Here is a 23,154-nt window from a genome sequence, read left to right on the forward strand (position 1 = left end):
AGATCCTCTGCTCCCCATTCTCCAACAATGGAACAATGTCAGTTACAAATTGTAGACAAGTCTAAATACTTGGGAACAACTGTCAGTACCAAGTCTAAAGAATATGGAACGGTAAATGTAGACCTTTTGTTAGATAAATTTAGGACTAGGTTTAGCACATGGTCCAAACGCCCACTATCAGTTATAAGTAGAGGAAATCTTATCAAGATGATCTTTATGCCACAATGGTGCATATTTTTTAAAGTAGCTCATCGTAAAATCTTACATTAAAACTATCTCTTTATTGGAAACTTATCTAAAATAACATTTGTTAAATACTGTAGCTAGCATCAAAAAAGCACCATCACCAGATCACACAAAAACACACCACAGGGAGTTGCCTATCCCTGTACTGACCTGAGTATCCCTGCCTGTCTGTGGAGGTTGGCACCCTAAAACCTGCACAATGGCGCCCCCCCACTCAGCGGTGGCTCTCCCTGTTAACCCTTAGATACCCCTGCCAATATAGGGTATCTAAGGGTTAGCAGGGAGAGCCGCCGTCAAGCAGGGGCGCCATTGTGCAGGTTTTAGGGTGCCAACCTCCACAGACAGGCAGGGATACTCAGGTCAGTACAGGGATAGGCAACTCTCTGTGGTGTGTTTTTGTGTGATCTGGTGATGGTGCTTTTTTGATGCTAGCTATTTAACACATGTTAATTTACATAAGTTTCCAATAAAGAGTTATTTTTAATGTAAGATTTTACGGTGAGCCCCTTTATATTTACTCTTACTTACACTTATTGTCTAAACTGTGAAACAATATTTTGTAAAGTACAAACCATGTTCAGGTAATTAATATGGGGTAAAGAACATGCTCGATGAAAACTACAAAGTCTCCCAACGTAATAAGGATGAGGGTGTACTGGCCATTCCTGCTCTATGGCTGTATTTTATTGCATCCCAGTTACAACACCTTAATGGATGGGGAAGTACAGATGACATGGGAAAGTCAGGTGCTCTTATGTTACAGAATATGATATGGGCCTCATCCCTGTGTCTTCTGGAGTCTAGAATCCTCTTAATCAACATTGGCGTTAGTGTGTAAAGTGTGGGACGGTGGAAAGAAACTTGTGGGTATTAGAGGATTCACCAAATACACACCACTATGGCGTAATCCCAATTTGGGTGAAGTAAAGGGTTTTTCTGATTGGGAGCAAAAAGGGATCTGGTCGATAGAACATTTACTCTGTCCTTAAAAATTTACAACAACTCCAAGAGGAATTCAATTTATTGCGTAACACTTTTTACCAATACTACGAATCCGACTTCTTCTTTCAGCTCAAATCGGGTCTGATGGATACGAGCATACATCATCATCTCCTAATAGATACTATTGTTTCTACAGGCCATACAAAGGGTTTAATTTCTACCATATTTGTTTGTTATCCATATATTATTGTCCAAGTATGCCTATTGTCATGCCAACTGGATAATCATCCTCTGACACCTAAAGCTAAATGGGAGGTGGATGTTGGCCCTATATCGATGGAGCAATTCAGAGAGATTCTAGAAACTGTTCCCAAATTATCTCCTTTTGAGGTCCAAAGGCTCTCAACTATATTTAATTCACAGAGTATACAAAACTTCAAGCTTTTTAGTCAAGATGGGATATCACCAAGATGCAAAATGCCCTACGTGTGGGATAGATGAGGCGCATTTGATGCTTATGACGTGGGAATGTAGACAGATAGGCCCATTTTGGAAAGAGGTCAACTCCTTGATGAAAGGGGTGTATGGAGTGAAATTATTAATAGATCACCTTATGTGCATATTGGGATTATTTAAAGATGGTGAGGATCCCAAATTGCCCCAATTCATAGGTATCTCTCATATCTTATTTAAAGCATGTAAACTTCTTGCATTTCATTGGTTAGACACAACCTCCATGTGTGGGAGAACTACAATGAAGGAGAAATAATATAACCTGGTTGGAAAGAGGAGTCTGACATAAACGTAACTCCATTTGCAAATTTGAATAGATATGGAGTCCTTGGTTGGATACTCCAGGGCTACCCACAAATCTTCTAATTAGAGATAGAATATTTATAATTGTTAGCCCTCTTTCTTCCTTCTTCTCCCCCCCTTCTACAAATTTTATACTCAGTTATTCTAGAACTGCTTTGAAAATTGAAATGGTCCTCTGTGGAATGTTGAGATTTGGGCTTAGGGAGGGTTAGGGAGTTGAAGTTTAGTTATTTTGTTTACGTATTATACTATGGAATTATTATGTCATTTATGTTATTTGAAAGATGGAAAATTTGGATTTTGGAGTTATTCAACAAAAATGATTTAATAAAAAAAAATCAAATTGCATTGTTCCAAATCATTATGCACAACAGAAATTCCAAATAGGTTGTAGATTGTAAAGAAATGAATTTCGCCATGCTCTATAGACATACCGAAAGGGAATTTAGACTGTGAGCCGCAATGAGGCCAGTGCCGATAATGTCTGTAAAGGGATGTGGAATTAATTGTGCTCTGTAAGTAAGTTAAATAAATAAATTTGTTGGATTTGCAGCATTAAGTTGTCACATGTACTGAAATCAAAAGCTTTTCCAATCAAAAACATCTTAACAAGCCAAGTTACATGTTAACATAGCACCCCTTCTTTGATATCACCTTCACAATTATTGCATCTATTCAACTTGTGAGTTTTTAGTTAGTTTCTGCTTGTATTTCTTTGCAGGATGTCAGAATAGCCTCCCAGTGCTGCTATTTTGATGTGAACCCCCTCCTACCCTCATAGATCTTTTGTTTCATGACACTCCAAAGGTTCTCAACAGGGTTGAGGTCAGGGGAGGATGGTGGCCACTCCATGAGTTTCTCTCCTTTTATGCCCATAGCAGCCAATGACTCAAAGATATTCTTTGCAGCATTAGATGGAGCATTGTCATGCATGAAGATGATTTTGCTATGGATGGAACGGTTCTTCTCTTTGTACCATGAAAAATAGTGGTCAGTCAGATACTATATACCGTATTTTGCAGACGCACCAGACCATAAGATGCACCCTAAATTTGGGCGAGGAAAATATGAAAAACACTTTTTTAATGAAATGGTGGTGTGTCTTATAGTTCGCTGGCGATGTCGGCGGCAGGAATGGGGCGATACTGCGGGCCCCGTGGAGGAGGCGGTGTTTGGTGGTGCGAGGCTGTGACGGGATCCTGCTTTTCAGGAAATGTCAATGAAGTCCCAGCACTTCCCATAATTTACGTTCATAATTTTCATTGTGGTGATGTACTCTGGAAAAATGGCCACCAGAGGCGGCGCCTGCACAGATTGACAACTCAGGAGACAATAGGGATCATAATCTGAAAAATACGGTACTTTTCCAAGATAATTTTCACATCTTCAGAGACTCTAAAGGAGCCTACCAGCTCTCTCCCCATGATTCCCATCCCTAAACATGACTCCACCACCTCTTTGCTGATGTAATAGCCTTCTTGGGACATGGTGGCCATCCACCAACCATCCACTATTTCATCCATCTGTACCATCCAGGGTTGAATGGCACTGATCAGTAAAAAAAAGACTGTTTTAAAATTAGTCTTCATGTATGCCTGGTTCTGCTGCAATTGTTTCTGCTTGTGAGCACTATTTAGGGATGACTTATACAGTAGGTTTATGCACAGCTGCAAGTCTGCAACTTCAAATACCTGTTTGCTGCTTTGTATTGCTGGCATTTTAGCAGCTGATCTCTTAATCCGATGAATTTGTCTGGCAGAAACCTTCCTCATTATGCCTTTATTTGCACAAACCCATCTAGGTTGTGTATCAGCCACAAATGTCTTCACAATACTTTGATCACACTTACAGTTCTGGCAAAAATTAAGAGACCACTGCAAAATTTTCAGCCTGTCAGATTTTTCTCTTTATAGGTATATTTTTTAGTAACATGTAAATTGCTCTTTTATTCTATAAACTACTGAAAACATGTCTTCGAATTTCCAAGCATAAAATTTTGTATTTATTTTCAGAAAATGAGAAATGGTCAAAATAACAAAAAAATGCAGTGCTTGCAGACCTCAAATAATGCTAAGAAAACAAGTTCATAATCATATAGAAACAACAGTACTAATGTTTTAGCTTGGGAAGAGTTCAGAAATCAATATTTTGTGGAATAACCATGATTTTTAATTACAGCTTTCATGCGTATTGGCACGCTTTCCACCAGTCTCACACTGCCTTTTGGGTGACCTTATGCCACTCTTGGTAAAATAAATTTAAGCAATTATTCTTTGTTTGATGGCTTGTGACTATCCATCTTCCTCTTGATTAAATTCCAGAGGTTTTCAATGGGGTTCATGTATGGAGATTGGGCTAGCCATGACAGGGATTTGATGTGGTGGTAGTCCTTCATCCACACATTGATTGATCTAGCTGTGTGGCATGGCACATTGTCCTGCTGGAAAAAACATTCCTCAGAGTTGGGGAACATTGCCTGAGTAGAAGGAATCAACTGTTTTTCCAGGATAACCTTGTATGCGGCTTGATTCATACGTTCTTCGCAAAGACTAACCTGCCCAATTCCAGCCTTGCTGAAGCATCCCAGATCATCACCGATCCTCCACCAAATTTCACAATGGGTGCAAGAAACTGGGGCTTGTACGCCTCTCCAGGTCTCCGTCTAAGCATTAGATGAAAAGGTGTTGTGCAAAGCTGAAAATTAGATTCATCAGAGAAGATTACCTTACTTCAGTCCTCTATGGTCCAATCCTTATGGTCTTTGGCAAACTTCAGCCTGGCTCTCCTTTGCTTCTCATTGATAAAAGCCTTTTTACTACCTTTACATGACTTGAGTCATGTCACTAGAAGCCTGTTACGAACTGTTCTTGCCGTGCCCTTCACCCCAGCTGCCATTTGCCATTCCTTTTGAAGGTCACTTGATGTCATCGTGCGGTTGCTGAGTGACATTCGAATAAGATGACGGTCATCCCGGTCAGTAGAGAGTCGTTTTCGCCCTCTGCTGGTCTGTAGCTTTGTTGTCCCCAATGTCTGCTGCTTGACCTTGTTGTAGTGGACTGCCGTCTTAGAAATGTTAAGGATAGAGGCAACATGACGCTTACTGTATTCCTCTGCTAGTAAAGCCAGAATTGAGCCCTTCTTTTCCTCACTCAAGACTTTTCTCTTCAACTACTTTGGCATGGTTAAAAGTTCTTTTTTCATTCCTATTACTTTTGGGATATTACTAGCATTTGTTTTGCCATCCAACTTGTCCTACTGCAAGATGATCGTGATGTCACAAAGTGACTAGCACAGTGTGACACGACCCAACGGGTGGTTGGTCAACGGACGGCACAACTCTCATACAACGTGGATGGAATAGGGGGGAGGAAGGCCCTACCAATAGGGAATGAGGGATGGTCACACCTGAGCTCCAACCTGAGCCTGTCCCTGCACTCCCCCAATGCCCTATGCGGGTCCTTCCCCCCGCCACTGTCAGGATACCTAGTCCCTAGTTGTCACCTATTAGTGCCCTGGCTAGTGCACTGGCTAGCAAGGAGCACTAGCCTCATCTCTGCAGGTAATAAACACAGAGGGGAGTGACAGACACCAAAGGGACAAGGTAAGAAAAACTTCATACTTAGCTTTCTCTGCTGCAAAGCACCGCACAGCAGAAAAAAGGCACCAGATCAGCGAACTCGGTAGAATCACCACTACACGCAGATATCTCCTTACCCCAGCTTGGTCACTGCAGATTGCTCTAACACCGACAGTCAGCTGATGCATCAGGTGACCTTTCAAAGAATAGTGGGAGTGGTCACCGCCCACATCACCTGACAAAGCAGCAATGTAATTACACCAGCTTGCCAGCGGGGAAAAACTGACATTTAACCCCTGCAGGCCTGAAAGGATAAAAGTTTTAACTTAGTGGAGCCAGAGCTGCCACAATTCCAAAAATGGATTGTGACAGTACCCCCCTTTCAATGAGGGGTCTCTGGACCCTCATCACCGGACCTCAACAGAAAACTACAGACGGTGAGGACGCCTCGATCCACCACAGTTCACCTTGCCAGTCACCTGACCCTCAGGTTAATGGCAAACGCAGCCTGATGGAAGTGACAACAATGTAGGCTCCGGAGGCGCCACAAATCTCCAGAGAGTCAACCTGGGGAATGTGTTGTGTATGTGCATAACTGGGGGATAACTCCAACTGGAACGTTCCCGGGCCAAGAATGGCTGACACCTGATATGGCCCAATCACCCTAGAACTCCAGGTCCCAGTAGTACCCTTCCACCTGATGTTTTTGGTGGACACCCACACGTACTCATTCACACACAGGTCCGGACCTGAACATTTATTGCCACGCATACGTTTGCCACAAGATGGTGAACTCTTTGAAGAACTGACAACAGAGGTGTCCCCCCTGTATCACCACACTCACACCACCACTATGCACAGAGGGAACCACCACCCCTGACCCCTCCTCCTAAGAGGACTCCGACACTCAGGGTTAGCTTGTGGTGAGGGTTGAGTCTTGCCCCTACTCCCTGGCTCCCTCCCTGTTGCCTGCGCCGGAGAAGAAGGGGTAGGTTGCAGAAGGATGGCAGAGATCGTAGCTCCTGGGCAGCAGTCCTTACACGACTGGTCCGAGCTGACTACTTCCTTGGACCACCAATCAATGAGCGGGTTGTGTTTCTTCAACCAAGAGAGGCCTAAAACGATGGGAGTTGGCATTCCCTCCAAGACGTAGCACGACAGGGACTCTTCATGATGAGTCCCTATACGCAGGTGTAAATCATCTACGACTTGGGTCACCCTCCCGTGGCTGAGTGGGACAGAGTCAATGGCCTGGTCGCTTACGGGTCTCACTACCATCCTACTCCTCAGGCCATGGGTCTGGACAAAGTGAGCAACCACCAAATTGACTCCCGTTCACGTTATGATTGGGTCACCAAGGAGGAGAGCAAGCCCAAGCTAAGCCACAGAAAATCAGAGAGGTTGGTAACTAAGCAGATTGCAGACCCCTGATCCTATCCACACAACTAGCAGTAGCCGTGGAGCGTACCTACAATGATCCTAGATGCCTCGGCACAGCCGGAGAGCTAACTAAGCCTAAAGCAAGAAAGGGGAAATCTAAACTGCCCCAGAGCAGACCCCAAAGGAATAGATAGCCCCCAAACATATATTGTCGGTGAGACAAGATGAAAACACAAATGCAGGCAGGAAAATAGACTGAGCAAATGATGGGGCCCACACTGACTAGACAGGACAGGAAAGGAAAGACGCTGTCTGCAATCACGCAAAAAACCCTGCAAAAAGTCCAACACGTCTGATGCAAAAAACACTGCAGTCGCACGACTTCGCCCACTATATCAGCACTCTGGTATATTGTGAAAGCAGAGCAAAAAGAGGTCAATCTAATAAGGGACGAAAACAAACTGGCACAAGCAGTAACATATGGACGGTGATTCAGCACAGCCACAGCTGGAGCTGGCTGACCCACACAAAACTGAGATAGAGAAAACCAGACCAAATGCAAACAGAATAGCAAATGAACACTTAGCTGAACATGCAGGGACTGAGCTGGAAACATCAGACCTCAGGAGGCAAGAAGAAAATCACCAGCAGGGATAGAGGGAGTCGGCTGTCTTAAATCCCAATCTGAAACCAATGATCTGCAATCGTCATCCTCATTATCAGGTGGCAAGCCTCTGTTAATCAGATCAGCTCCATTACCTCTAGTAACCACCAAAGGGAGCCCAGAAAGAGAAATCGCAACCCCTCTGTCAATCTGACCAGCTCCACTACCTTCAGTAATAACCAGAGGGAGGCCAGAAAGCGAATTCACAACAGTACCCCCCCTTGAGGAGGGGTCACCGAATCCTCATCCACGCCACCAGGCCGATCAGGATGGGCCCGGTGAAAAGCACGAACCAATCTTTCGGCATGAATGTCAGAAGCAGAGACCCAAGAAATATCCTCCTGGCCATAACCCTTCCATTTGACCAAGTACTGGAGTCTCCGTCCAGCCAAACGAGAATCCAATATTTTCTCTACCTCATATTCCACCTGCCCTGAAGAAAATCGAGGATGAAACCCAAAGTTACAGAAAAAGGGCGACATCAAAGTGGCAGCACTAGCTCTATTGTTTAGTGCGAATTCGGCCAAGGGCAAAAATGAGACCCAGTCATCCTGATCAGCAGATATGAAAAATCTCAAATAGGACTCTAAAGTCTGGTTTGTTCTCTCAGTCTGCCCATTGGTCTGAGGATGAAATGCAGAGGAGAAAGATAACTGAATTCCCAGTTTGGAACAAAAAGCTCTCCAAAATCTGGAAACAAACTGAACTCCTCTGTCCAACACAATGTTCTCAGGAATCCCGTGCAACCGCACCACCAGTTGTAAACACAAGGGCACCAACTCAGAAGAAGATGGCAACTTTGGGAGTGGTACAAGATGGATCATCTTAGAAAATCTATCACAAATCACCCAGATAACAGTCATTCTCTGAGAGACAGGAAGATCGGAAATAAAATCCATTGAGATATGGGTCCATGGCCTCCTGGGCACCGGCAGGGGCATCAACATCCCACTAGAACGAGAACATGGCTTGGACCGAGAACAAGTCCCACAGGACTGCATAAAATTCCTGACATCACGAGATAAGGCAGGCCACCAAAAAGACCGACTCACCAAATCTCTGGTACCAAAAATACCTGGATGACCAGCCAACGCGGAGCAATGAATTTCAGTCATTACTCTCTTCCTACACTGGTCAGGGACATACAATTTTCCCATAGGGCAACGTTCAGGTTTGTCCTCCTGAAATTCCTCCAGGGCACGTCTCAAATCGGGGGAGATGGCGGAAAGAACTACACCCTCATTTAGAATGGTAGTAGGCTCGGTCACATTAAGAGAATCCGCAAAGAAACTCCTAGAAAAGGCGTCCGCCTTAACATTCTTAATGCCCGGAAGAGACCACAAAATTAAAACGCGTGAAAAACAAGGCCCACCTAGCCTGTCTAGGATTCAGGCGTTTGGCTGATTCAAGAGAAATCAAATCAAATTCTTGTGGTCGGTGAGGACCACAACTTGATGTCTAGCTCCCTCCAACCAATGTCTCCACTCTTCAAATGCCCATTTCATGGTCAACTATTCCCGATTCCCCACGTCATAGTTACGTTCAGATGGGGAGAAGTTTTGAGAAAAGAAGGCACAGGGATTCATCTTAGAAGTCACCGGATCTCTTTGGGACAAAACGGCTTCTGCACCAATCTCAGAAGCATCTACCTCCACCTGAAATGGGAGTGAGACATAAGGTTGCCGTAGAACTGGAGCAGAAGTGAATCTCCACTGAAATGCCGAGACTGCCTCTGGAGACCAATTCACCACATCAGCACCCTTTTTGGTCAGATCAGTCAGTGGTTTAACAATACCAGAAAAATTACTTAGAAATTTACGGTAGAAATTAGCAAAACCCAAAAACTTCTGGAGAGCCTTCAAAGAAGTGGGCTGAACCCAATCATAAATGGCCTGTACCTTGGCCGGGTCCATTTCACTAGCAGACGGGGACAAAATGAATCCCAAAAATGAAATCCTCTGTACACCAAAAAGGCACTTCGATCCCTTAACATACAGAGAATTTTCTCTCAAAATCCGGAACACAGTCCGGACATGTTCCACATGAGAATCCCAATCACTGGAAAAGATCAAAATATCATCCAGATAAATGATCAAAAACGTATCCACAAAGTCCCGGAAAATATCATTCATAAAAGATTGGAAGACAGAAGGGGCATTAGTGAGCCCAAAAGGCATCACCAGGCACTCAAAATGTCCCTCCGGAGTATTAAACGCCGTCTTCCATTCATCCCCGTGCTTGATGCGAATAAGATTATACGCCCCCCTGAGGTCAAGCTTGGTAAAACAACAGGCACTTTTAACTCTGGAAAATAAATCAGAAATCAGGGGTAACGGATACTGATATTTAACAGTGATTTTGTTAAGGGAACGATAGTCAATACATGGCCTTAATGGACCATCTTTCTTGGCCACAAAAAAAACCCCAGCACCTAAAGGTGAAGAGGATGGTCTAATATGACCCTTCTCCAACGACTCCTTGATATAAGATCGCATAGCATCATGTTCGGGTACCGATAAGTTCAGGGCCGGACTGGGACTAAAATTCAGCCCTGGCATTTGAAGTTACACAGACCCACTAGTCACATGGTAACTATATAATATCTTTGTACACTTGTAGGTTACAAGAAGTGAGAGGAGATTAACACGACTATATAACATGTAGTCACAGCTGTGCCAAGTATTTCAGCTCAGTCCTATTTATTGCTTTTAGGTACAGTACTCCTCCCAAAGCTCTGTCCCCTTTTGTACGCACGGTGACAGAATTCCTGGCAGAACTGCTATCCATTGAGCAACCAGACCCCCTGGTCATAGCTGCCCCTATCATACCTCCCAACTTTTAAAGAAGGGAAATAGGGACAAAGACTGCGGTGTGCGCGCCGCTGCAAATTTTAGGTCACTCCCCGGCCACACCCATTTCACAACTAGTCACACCCATGTCCAGGCCCAACCGCACCCATTTAGCACTGCTGATCACACTGACTGGTACTGAGGGCACAGTGGCTGGCACTAAGGAAGAGAGAAAACAGAGAGAGAAAAAATAAAAAAGAGAGAGAAAGAAAGGAGAGCCAGAGAGAAAGAAAGAACAGTGAGAGAAAGAAGAAAGAACAGAGAGAGAAAGAAAGAAAGAGAAAGAAAGAAAGAACAGAGAGAGACAGAGAAAGAACAGAGAGAGAAAGAAAGAAATAAAGAAAAGAAAGAAAGAACAGAGAGAAAGAAAGAGGAAAGAAGGGGAAAGGAAGAACAGAGAGCGAGAAAGAAAAAAGAAAGATTAGAGAGAGAAAGAAAGAACAGAGAGAGAGAAAGAAAATGAGGGAAAGACAGAACAGAGAATGAGAAAGAAAGAACAGAGAAAGAAAGAAAAAGAGAGAAAGAAATAAAGAAAGATTCTATAAAGATACTATAGCAGCCCGGCTCCCATTGTATTGCCCACCTGAGCCTCCCGATGCAGGACATATCATGATCCGCTCACATGGCCGGCATCCCCGATTCCAAGGCGATCCTGCTGTCTGCGCTGTCGGAGGAGGACACGGTGATGGATCTGAAGCATTCCTGATTCCGTCACAATCTCCTCAAGAAAATATCTCATTTCCGGTCAGCTTCCAGCACATCACTTCAGGTGGAACGTCATGTGTGTGTTTTAAAATGCTCCTCGGGGCTCTGCAATGTACTCCTGTGTCCGTGGGAAAAACCCACTTTGTATGCTTCGTACACACTTGGCTCCACTCCGTACATCCCGTACACATATGGCTCCGCTCCGTACACACACGGCTCCGCTCCGTATACCCCATACACACGTGGCTCCGCTCCGTATACCCCATACACACATGGCTCCGCTCCGTACATCCCGTACACATATGGCTCCACCTCTTACACACGCGGCTCCGCTCCGTACACCTCATACACACACGGCTCCGCTCCGTACACCTCGTACACACGCGGCTCCGCTCCGTACACCTCGTACACACGCGGCTCCGCTCCGTACACCTCGTACACACGCGGCTCCGATCCGTACACCTCGTACACACACTGCTCCGCTCCGTACACCTCGTAGACACACGGCTCCGCTCTGTACACCTCGTACACACACGGCTCCGCTCCGTACACCTCATACAAAGACAGCTCTGCTACATCTACCCTGTAAACCCCTCCTGACCCCACACATACGGTACTTACCTCATCCAGCACCATGACAACAGCACAGCAGAGTCTTGCAGACACCAAGAGGCAAGGCTGAGCGCACAGGACCTGTGATGAGGTCACAGGAGGGGGCGGAGTCAGGGGTCACATGATCAGGGGTCTGGACAATGGCTCCTGATCATGTGACCCCTGACTCCTCCCCTCCTGTGACCTCATCACAGGTCTTATGAACAGAGAAGAGAGCAGGCAAGCAACGCTGTGAGTGGCTGCGGGGGGAGGTCTCATGCTACGGCGAGGAAGGGGTGCGTGGCGGCTTATCTCCCGGCAGTGCGGGAGGGTTGGAAAACTATAACCGCCGTGCCCGCAGAGGGCCGGCGGCAGGAACAACACCCAGGCCATTGGCCGCATCAGCTGTCAAGCGGCCAAATGATTGGGCGCTGCTGCCCGCGTCCCACATGACAGCGGCCCAGCGGGAAAATGCCCTGTTGGTTATATTACCAATCCGGGCCTGGATAAGTTGAAAAGCCGACCCTTGGGAAATTTACACCCAGGCATTAACTCAATTCTGAAAGCAGAGCAAAAAGAGGCCAATCTAATAAGGGACAAAAACAAACTGGCACAAGCAGTAACATATGGACGGTGATTCAGCACAGCCACAGCCGGAGCTGACTGACCCACACAAAACTGAGATAGAGAAAACCAGACCAAATGCAAACAGAATAGCAAATGAACACTTAGCTGAACATTCAGGGACTGAGCTGGAAACATCAGACCTCAGGAGGCAAGAAGAAAATCACCAGCAGGGATAGAGGGAGTCGGCTGTCTTAAATCCCAATCTGAAACCCCAGATCTCCAATCGTCGTCCTCATTATCAGGTGGCAAGCCTCTGTTAATCAGATCAGCTCCATTACCTCCAGTAACCACCAGAGGGAGCCCAGAAAGAGAACTCGCAACCCCTCTCTCAATCTGACCAGCTCCACTACCTTCAGTAATAACCAGAGGGAGGCCAGAAAGCGAATTCACAACACGCTCCACTGTCCACAAGCACTGGTATAGTCTCAGTCACCCCGCCTACCACCACTTCAGCAGGGATGGTGCACTGAGATGAAATGATGGAGGTAATATACACACCCTGGTTTCCTCCCTCCACGCGACCGGGGGGATCCGGCATTTTAGATGGTTCAGATATTTTGGTGTGAGCAGGGCAGACATTGATAAAATGAACAGTGTGCCCACAGTAAAAACATGCCCCTACACCACGGCGAACCGCAGGCAACCCCGTTTGAGAAGCAACGCCTCCCACCTGCATGGGTTCGTCCGTCAGCACCAATGTGTCCTCCTCCCTAGCAAGAGCAACAGGGGGCAGATTTGGTGTTTGGTGTATGCCTCTCCCTGAGGCATTTATCCACCCAGATAGCAAGGGTCATGGCGGCCTCCAATGAGCTGGGAGCAGTGTACTGCAGACCCAGACAAAAATGGCTCCTAAGGGCAGAGTCATTCCACTGCGTGTCAGTGAACCACCTCCTGAACTCTGAGCAGTACTCCTCAGCTGCCTGGTCCCCCTGCTTGATTTATGGAGTCGGGATTCCGCCAGGGAGACGCCATCAGGATCCCCATACACTAGCGCCAATACCACGAAAAACTCGTCCACTGACGCAAAGACGGAGAATTGGTTGGCAGGGAGAAGCCCCAGGATTGGTGATAACCCTTAAGAAGGGAGACTAATTCCCACCTGTTGTTCCTTTCTACTTGATGAACGAGGGCAGAGCCTGAAGTACAACTTGCAGGCTTCCTTAAACACCAAAAACTTATCTCTCCCTCCAGAAAACCGGTCAGGGAGAGAGATTTTGGGTTTCGGTAGAGCCTGCAACTGAGCCGAGGCCCAGATCCCTGTCAACTGCTGAAGCTGCTGCATAACCTGACCCCGCAGCTCATTAAGCTCATCAGTGAGGGCCTGGATCAGTTGGGAAAAGGCCTGCAACTGAGCCATGGCTCACTGGGAAAAAAGTGATGGTCAGTGTTAATGTCACGAAGTGACTAGCACGGTGTGACAAGACCCAAAGGGTGGTCGGTCAAAGGACGGCACAACTCTCATACAACGGGGATGGAATGGGGGGAGGAAGGCCCTACCAATAGGGAATGAGGGATGGAGACACCTGAGCTCCAACCTGAGCCTGTCCCTGCACTCCCCTAACGCCCTATATGGGTCCTTCCCCCCCGCCGCCCTCAGGATACCTCGTCCCTAGTTGTCACCTATAACTGCCCTGGCTAGTGCACAGGCCGGCAAAGAGCACTAGCCTCACCTCTACATGTTGTTGTGAGTTCATTTTCCCCTTCACTACTGAGGCCCGAGGAACTCCCTCTTCTGGTGGAGAAAGGTAGTGAGCCTGATTGTCAAACACCTGGGGCTGATGATGATGACTGGCTGAGTGGAGTTAGTGACTGGATATAAGGCTGCCGACGCTCTTCTGGCCTGCGGGTGATTTCTCTGTGGACTTCTAGGAAACCAGTCTGATTCCTGCTCATCTAAAGCTAAGATTTCTGCTTTGCCTTTTTGCATTAGTGTTTTGTTTTCCTTGCTTTTCTGGATTCTGCCATTCCCTGCTGGGGTGAGCTGAATCTCCTTTTGCCTGTTGCTCTGTCTTCAGAATATTCCTGAGTACTGACATAGCCTTTTTTGAAGCCTAGCTTCTTCAGGGCCTTTTTTACTGTCAGTTTGTTGGCTCTTATTTTCATAGGGTTTTTTTACGGATTGCAGACAGCAGCCTTCCTGTCCTTTCCTATCTAAGCTAGCTTGGGCCCCATCTTTGCTCAGTCTATCTTTCTGTCTGTGTTTTGTTCTTTCTTCTTGCTTCACCGTCATTATATGTGGGGGGCTGCCTTTTGCTTTGGGGTCTGCTCTGGGGCAGTTTAGATTTCCCTTTCTGTCTTTAGGCTATGTAGTCCTCCGGCTGTGATCGAGGGGCCTAGGACATCGTAGGAGCCCCCTCACGGCTACTGCTAGTTGTGTTGATAGGTTCAGGGGTCTGCAATCCGATAGCTGCCAACTTCTCTGGTTTTCTGGACTTAGCTAGCATTTCTATTTTTGCCTCCTACGGTGACTCAATCATAACACATGTAATGAACACAGGGGGGAGTGACAGACACCAAAGGGACAAAGTAACAAAAACTCCACACTTAGCTTTCTATGCTGCAAAGCACCGCACAGCAGAATAAAGGCACCAGATTAGCAAACTCAGATAGCTCTAACACCGACAGTCAGCTGATGCATCAGGTGACCTTTTAAATGAGTGGTCACCGCCCACATCAGCTGACCCAGCAGTAATGCAATTACACCTGCTTGCCAGCGGGAAAAAACTGACATTTAATCCCCGCTGGCCTGAAAGGAAAAAAGTTTTAACTTAGTGGAGCCAGAGCTGCCACAATTCCAAAAATGGATCATGACATGTCAATACCACAGCAGGTTTTTTCTACTTTCTTTCGTTAAATAAGATTGGTGATCACCTAATCAGAAGTACATTAAGTAGAACGAGGTGTATTCTGGTTGGAATTCAACTGACACTGGAATGGAATGGCTGTCAGACATGTAGAGAAGCTGATTTTTATAAAACTGTGCTGTGGTCTCTTAATTTTTGCCAGAGCTATATGTTTTTGTGAAATATCTAATGTTTTAATATCTTATCCTAGGCATTTCATTATTTGATATTTTTCAGCAACAGAGAGCCTTTTCATTCCCTATTGCTTGAAACCTGTGCCCTGCTTAATAATGTGTATCATCCTTCTTAAGTAGTTTCCCTTTAATTGGGCTCACAGGTGTTTGAGATTGATTTCAGTGATCCAAAGATCCCTGAGACACAATACAATCCATGAGTTAACTGTAAAAACAAAAAATGGCATCTTCATGACACTTAAATGCAATTTGCACAATAATTTGGAACACTATGTATTTACTGCAGATTATTACTATACCTGCAGACAACTAGCTTTTCTGAATGTGATAAACTCCCTTAAAAAGTTATTCCATTAGTTGTAAATAATAATCACCTTGTGCTCCCCGATAATAAGCAGATGCAATGCATTTGAATTTCTCTTGACCCGCAGTGTCCCAACTTTGTAGGGAAGAAGAAAAAACAGGACATTAAACATTAATTTAAAAAAAATATTAATATAAATAAAATTATTAACATGTTACAACTGTTCATCAAAATCGTTCCTTGGAAGGATAATTTCATGATGATCCCGCAGTCTAAATAGTCTGTGGACTACCTGACAAACAGGAAAACACTCGTTTGTTGGGTGAAATGATCTTTTCTGCTGCATCATCACGTGTAAACAGGAGGAGTGCAGCTTATGGGCACTGAACAATCTGTTAAAGTACACATCTGAAATGTAGTCTGTCTGTGAAAACAGGCTTGTAAACGACTGGGATCAGCAAACAAACAGCTATTCGGTGGATGCTTAAAGCCAACGGTCGGTTTATGTAAATGGACTTTTAAGCTAACCAAAGTAATAGCAGGGGTGAAAGCACATGTTCCCAGAGAAGACTCTGAAAAAAAGACCTGGAAGCAGAAATTTCACATACTGCTCTGTGCTCTCAACAAATATGAATACATCCGCAATGGTGCGATGCAGTGCATAATGTAAAGAAAACTACAGAATCAGGGGAGCTCAGGGATTGTTCCAAATTATTTAAATGGTTGTTTCGAATCTAAAGTTGACGTTAATCCTAAATGTCTGTCTAAGTCTATTTAATTTGCTCTGTTTTGGTGACAGGTCCACTCTAAAATGACATGGTGATTAAGGGTGCAGATTAATTTTACCCCTTAACGACCGCCCATACGCCTTTTAACGGCGGCAGTTAAGGGTACTTATTCCTCAGCGCTGATTTTAAAGGCACTGAAAAATAAGGTTGTAGTGCCCCCCAGAGTCAGAAAATTTCCAAGGTCTCAATTGCTTGGGGTAGCTGAGACCCTGGAAAACAGGGTCAGAGCAGGTCCCACTGTCCCTTGTCAGTGAATAATGGCGATCACAAAAAAAGTCTGATTTAAAATCCATTTCTCTCTCCTCTGATATGAGCTAACATTTCAGAAAAGAGGGAAATGGGGTCCCCCGAACCTCCCCTATACCCCCGCCATCCAAAAAAATGATGACAATATGACGGCTAGTGTTGAGCGCAAGTGCTTGCTACTTGAGTTTGCAGTTTGCATCGGGTGCTCCGGTAGGCATGGAGTATCACGGACCCCCGCATGTTTTTTTTTTGTGTCTAACAGACGTGAAACATGTCGGCAGAAACTTGAGCATGTCACTTGAGCATCCGCCATATTCAGTGCATTTCCGAGCACCCGATGCAAACTGAAGTAGCGAGCACTTGCACTCAATACTAATGACAACTTATTCAATACGACAACCTAATGTTATCAAATTCTGTGTCATACCTGTGAATTAAAAATGCTCATTATAACCCAGGATAAAATCCTTGAGGGGTGTGTTTTCCAAAATGGAGTCGGTTGTGGGAGGTTTCCACCTTTTAGGCGATCAGGGGCTCTCCAAACGCAATATGGCATCTCCTCTCGATTCCAGACAATATTGCTTTCAAAAAGTGAAATGGTGCTCCTTCCCTTCCGAGTCCTGCCGTGCGCCCAAACACTTGATTTCCCCCACATATGGGGGCCCAAACACTTGATTTCCTCCACATATGGGGTATCGACATACTCAGGAGAAAGTGCACAACAAATTTTGGGGTACATTTTCTCTTGTTACCCTTGTGAAAATAAAAAAATTTGGGGTCTAAAATATATTTTTTGTGAAAAAAGTTAAATGTTAATTTTTTTCTTTCCACATTGCTTCAGTTCTCGTGAAACACCTGAAGGCTTAATGAACTTATTGAATATGGTTTTGAACACCTTGAGGGGTGCATTTTTTAGAATGGTGTCACTTTTGGGTATTTTCTATCATATATATCTCAAAGTCACTTCAAATGTGAGGTGGTCCCTAAAAAAATGGTTTTGTAAATTTTGTTGGAAAAATGAGAAATCACTGGCCAACTTTTAACCCTTCTAACTTCCTAACAAATAGAAAATATGCTTCCAAAATTGTGCTGATGTGAAATACACATATGGGAAATGTTATTTATTAACTATTTTGTGTGACATAACTCTCTTTAAGGACAGAAAAATTAAACATCTGAAAATAGCAAAATTTTAAATTTTTTTGCCAATTTTTTCATAAATACTGTATATACTCATGTATAAGCTGACCCGTGTATAAGCAGACCTCCCTAATTTTGTCACAAAAAACTGGGAAAACTTATTGACTCACGTATAAGCCTAGGGTGCACAGTGAGTGGCCCCAGATAATGCTGCACAGTGAGAACAATACAATATGTCACGAAAAAACAACCGCAGAATCAGTGGGATCCGTTGAAGCGTTCCAGAGTTATTACCACATAAAGTGACAGTGGTCAGAATTTTAAAATTTGGCTTGGTCATTAAGGTCAAAATTGGCTCTGTCACTAAGGGGTTAATATGTGTAAATGAGCATTATCTAATAAAATTTATTTGTATCATCAGTCATTTTCTATGAAGGGTACTTACGCACCATATTCAGTGGGTACGGAAAGTATTCGGACCCCTTTAAATTTTTAACTCTTTGTTTCATTGCAGCCATTTGGTAAATTCAAAAAAGTTTATTTTTTTTTCTCATTAATGTACACTCTGCACCCCATTCTTGACTGGCCCAGCCAGAGCCCTGACCTAAACCCAATTGAGCATCTCTGGAGAAACCTGAAAATGGCTGTCCACCAACGTTCACCATGTAACCTGACGGAACTGGAGAGGATCTGCAGGAAGAATGGCAGAAGATCCCCAAATCCAGGTGTAAAAAAACTTGTAGCACCATTCCCAAGAAGACTCATGGCTGTACTAGCTCAAAAGGGTGCTTCTACTCAATACTGAGCAAAGGGTCTGAATACTTATGACCATGTGATATTTAAGTTTTTCTTTTTTAATAAATTTGCAAAAATTTCTGAGGGTTTTTTCAGTGAAGATGGGGTGCAGAGTGTACATTAACCCCTTCCTGACATATGACATACTATCCCGTCCAAGTGACACAGGCCTGTATGACCGTGGACGGGATAGTACGTCATAGCGATCAGCTGCGCTCACAGGGGGAGCGCAGCTGGTCACGGCCGGGTGTCAGCTGATTATCACAGCTGACACCCGGCACTATGTTCCAGGAGTGGGATCACGGACCGCTCCCGGCACATTAACCGCCGGCACAATGCGATCAAACATGATCGCAGTGCTCCGGGGGCATAGGGAAGCATCACTCAGGGAGGGGGCTCCCTGCGTGCTTCACTGAGACCCTCGGAACAACGCGATGTGCTCGGGTTGCTCCGAGGGCCTACTCCCTGCAGACCCCCGGATCCAATATGGCCGCGAGGGCCTTCTGGTTCCTGCTGGGAGGTGGCTTCTCAGTGCCTGCTGAGAGCAGGCGCCGAGCAGCCGCCTACACTGCCTGTCAGATCGCTGATCTGACACAGTGCTGCTGTGCAAAGTGTCAGATCAGCGATCTGACACTATATAGCAATGTCCCCCCGGGACAATGTAATAAAGTAAAAAAAAAAAATGTGTAAAAATAATTTTTAAAAAATTCCTAAATAAATAATAAAAAATATATTCACTAATAACTTCTTTTTTTTGTAAATAAAAAAATAAATAAAAGTACACATATTTAGTATCGCTGCATCCGTAACGACCTGCCCTATAAAACTGTCTCACTAGTTAACCCCTTTAGTGAACCCCTTCAAAAAGAAAAAAACAAGGCAAAAAACAATGCTTTATCATCATACCGCGGAACAAAAAGTGCAATAACACGCGATCTAAAAGACGGATATAAATAAACATGGTACCGCTGAAAACGGCTTCTTGTAATGCAAAAAACGAGCTGACAAACTGTCATCATCAGTGAAAAAATTAAAAAGTTATAGCTCGCAGAATAAAGCTATGCAAAAAATAATTATTTTTTAAATAAAATTGTTTTCATTGCATAAAATCACCAAAACATAAAAAAAGATATAAATGAGGTATCGCTGTCATCGTACTGACCCGAAAAATAAAATCGCTTTATCAATTTTACCACACACGGAACAGTATAAATGCCTCCTCTCAAAAAAAGAAATTCACGAATTGCTGTTTTTTGTTCATTCTGCCTCCCAAAAATGGGAATAAAAAGCGATAAAAAAATGTCATGTACCCGAAAATGGCACCAATAAAAATGTCAACTCGTCCCACAAAAAATAAGATCTCACATGACTCTGTGGGTCAAAATATGGAAAAATTATAGCTCTCAAAATGTGGTGATGCAAAAACTATTTTTTGCAATAAAAAGTGTCTTTTAGCGTGTGACAACTGCCAAACATAAAAACCTGCTATAAATAGTAAATCAAACCCCCTTTATCACCCCCCTTAGTTAGGGAAAAATAATAAAATTCAAAAATGCATTTATTTCCATTTTCCCGTTAGGGTTAGGGCAAAGGTTAGGGCTGAGATGCGGGTTAGGGGTGAGCTGGGGTTAGGGTTGGAGTTAGAATTGGGGGGTTTCGACTGTTTAGGCACATCAGGGGCTCTCCAAATGCAACATGGGGTCTGATCTCAATTCCAGCCAATTCTGCGTTGAAAAAAATCAAACGGTGTTCCTTCCCTTCCAAGCTCTGCCATGCGCCCAAACAGTGGTTTACCCCCACATATGGGGTATCAGCGTACTCAGGACAAATTGCACAATAACTTTTGGGGTCCTGTTTCCCTTGGGAAAATAAAAATTTGGGGTGAAAAAATATTTTTTGTGGAAAATATATGATTTTTTAATTTTACAGCTGTACGTTATAAACTTCTGTAAAGCCCTTAGGGGTTCAAAGTTCTCACCAAACATCTAGATAAGTTCCTTGGGGGGTCTAGTTTCCAAAATGGGGTAATTTGTGGAAGGTTTCCACTGTTTACGCATATCAGGGGCTCTTCAAACGCGACATGGCGTCCAGCCAATTCTGCATTGAAAAAGTCAAACTTCACTCATTCCCTTCCGTGATCTGCTATGAGCCCAAACAGTGGTTTACCCCCACATATGGGGTAACAGCGTACTCAGGACAAATTGCACAATAACTTTTGAGGTCCTGTTTCCCTTGGGAAAATAAAAATTGGGGGTGAAAAAATAGTTTTTGTGGAAAAAATATGATTTTTTAATTGTACGGATGTACGTTATAAACTTCTGTGAAGTCCTTGGGGGTTGAAAGTGCTTACCACATATCTAGATAAGTTCCTTGGGGGGTCTAGTTTTCAAAATGGGGTCACTTGTGGGGGGTTTTCACTGTTTAGACACATCAGGGGCTCTCCAAACGAGACATGACGTCCAATCTCAATTCCAGGCAATTTTGCGTTGAAAAAGTCAAATGGCGCTCCTTCCCTTCCAAGCTCTGCCATGCTCCGAATCAGTGGTTCCCCCCCACATATCAGGTATCAGCGTACTCAGGACAAATTGCATAATAACTTTTGTGGTCCAATTTCTCCAGTTACCCTTGGTAAAATAAAAAAAATTGGACTTGAAGTAATTTTTTTGTGAAAAAAGTTAAATGTTCATTTTTTTTAAACATTCAAAAAATTCCTGTGAAGCACCTGAAGGGTGAATAAACTTCTTGAATGTGGTTTTGAGCACCTTGAGGGGTGCAGTTTTTAGAATGGTGTCACCTTTGGGTGTTTTCTATCATATAGACCCCTCAAAGTGACTTCAAATGTGATGTGGTCCCTAAAAAAAATGGTGTTGTAAAAATGAGAAATCGCTGGTCAACTTTTAACCCTTATAACTTCCTAACAAAAAAAAAATTGTGGTTCCAAATTGTGCTGATGTAAAGTAAACATGTGGGAAATGTTACTTATTAAGTATTTTGTGTGGCATATCTCTGTGATTTAAGGGCATGAAAATTCAAATTTGGAAAATTGCGAAATTTTCAACATTTTTCGCCAAATTTCCATTTTTTTCACAAATAAATGCAAGATATATCAATGAAATGTTACCACTACCATGAAGTACAATATGTCACGAGAAAACAATGTCAGAAACACGGAGATCTATGGAAGCGTTCAAGAGTTATCTAATAGATAAAGCTCAAGTGTGTGTATGTATGTATGTATGTATGTGTGTATGTCTGGGATTGGCATCCGCACCGTCGCAGCTACAGCCACAAAATTTGTCACAGTCACACATCTGGACCCCGAGAGTGTCCTAGGCTATGTTGAGAGGGCGAAATTTTAACCCCGCGTGTTCCAATTCACCAAACAATTTTGCCCCTATCTACATAATGGGGAAAAAGTGTGTGTGTATCAAGCCCCGCCCCATGTCATAATGGTTGCCATGGCTAAGATGATGTCATCATAGGTTGCAAGCCCTGCCGATCATTATGATGTCATAATGGTTGACTATGGGATGGAGGATGTGTGATGGGTATATGGGCACTGGACTATGGGATGGAGGATATGTATGACGGGTATATGGGCACAGGACTATGGGATGGAGGATGTGTGATGGGTATATGGGCACTGGACTATGGGATGGAGGATATGTATGACGGGTATATGGGCACGGGACTATGGGATGGCGCATATGTATGATGGGTATAAGGGCACGGGACTATGGGATGGAGGATATGTATGATGGGTATATGGGCATGGGACTATGAGATGAAGGATGTGTGATGGGTATATGGGCACTCGACTATGGGATGGCGAATATGTATGATGGGTATATGGGCATGGGACTATGGGATGGCGAATATGTATGATGGGTATACGGGCATGGGACTATGGGATGGAGGATGTGTGATGGGTATATGGGCACTCGACTATGGGATGGAGGATATGTATGATGGGTATATGGGCACGGGCCTATGGGATCGTGGATATGTATGATGGGTATATGGGCACGGGACTATGGGATGGAGGATAATTATAATTTGCTATAACTAACCACAGTTAGTTACTATGCCCGGGCAGCGCCGGGCTCTTCAGTTTGTTACCTCATAAAGGGACAGTGGTCAGAATTGTAAAAATTTGCCTGGTTATTACATGCAATCCACCCTTGGGGGTAAAGGGGTTAATGAGAAAAAAATTAACTCTTTTCAATTTACCAAATGGCTGCAATGAAACAAAGAGTGAAAAATTTAAAAGGGTCTGAATACTTTCCGTACCCACTGTAAACATAACAAAATACCTGCATACAGTCATGGCCAAAAGTTTTGAGAATGACACAAATATTATATTTTCACATGATCTGCTGGCCTCTGGTTTTTATGTGTGTTTGTCAGATGTTTTTATCACATACAGAAATATAATTGCAATCATATT

The 23,154-nt window shown here is 44.1% G+C and overlaps 1 protein-coding gene across 1 annotated transcript in view; it reads right to left on the reverse strand.

The window, feature by feature from the left end:
- RAB36 (RAB36, member RAS oncogene family) overlaps positions 1-23,154 on the reverse strand; it is a 78,533-nt gene that overhangs the window by 33,223 nt on the left and 22,156 nt on the right. The window contains exon 5 of the mRNA XM_073563780.1: positions 15,809-15,873. Coding sequence (XP_073419881.1) covers positions 15,809-15,873 — 65 coding nt within the window. The remainder of the gene's footprint in view (positions 1-15,808; positions 15,874-23,154) is intronic.

Source organism: Dendrobates tinctorius, unplaced genomic scaffold, assembly GCF_039654945.1.
Source record: "Dendrobates tinctorius isolate UK_male_01 unplaced genomic scaffold, ASM3965494v1 ptg000397l, whole genome shotgun sequence".
NCBI lineage: Eukaryota > Metazoa > Chordata > Amphibia > Anura > Dendrobatidae > Dendrobates > Dendrobates tinctorius.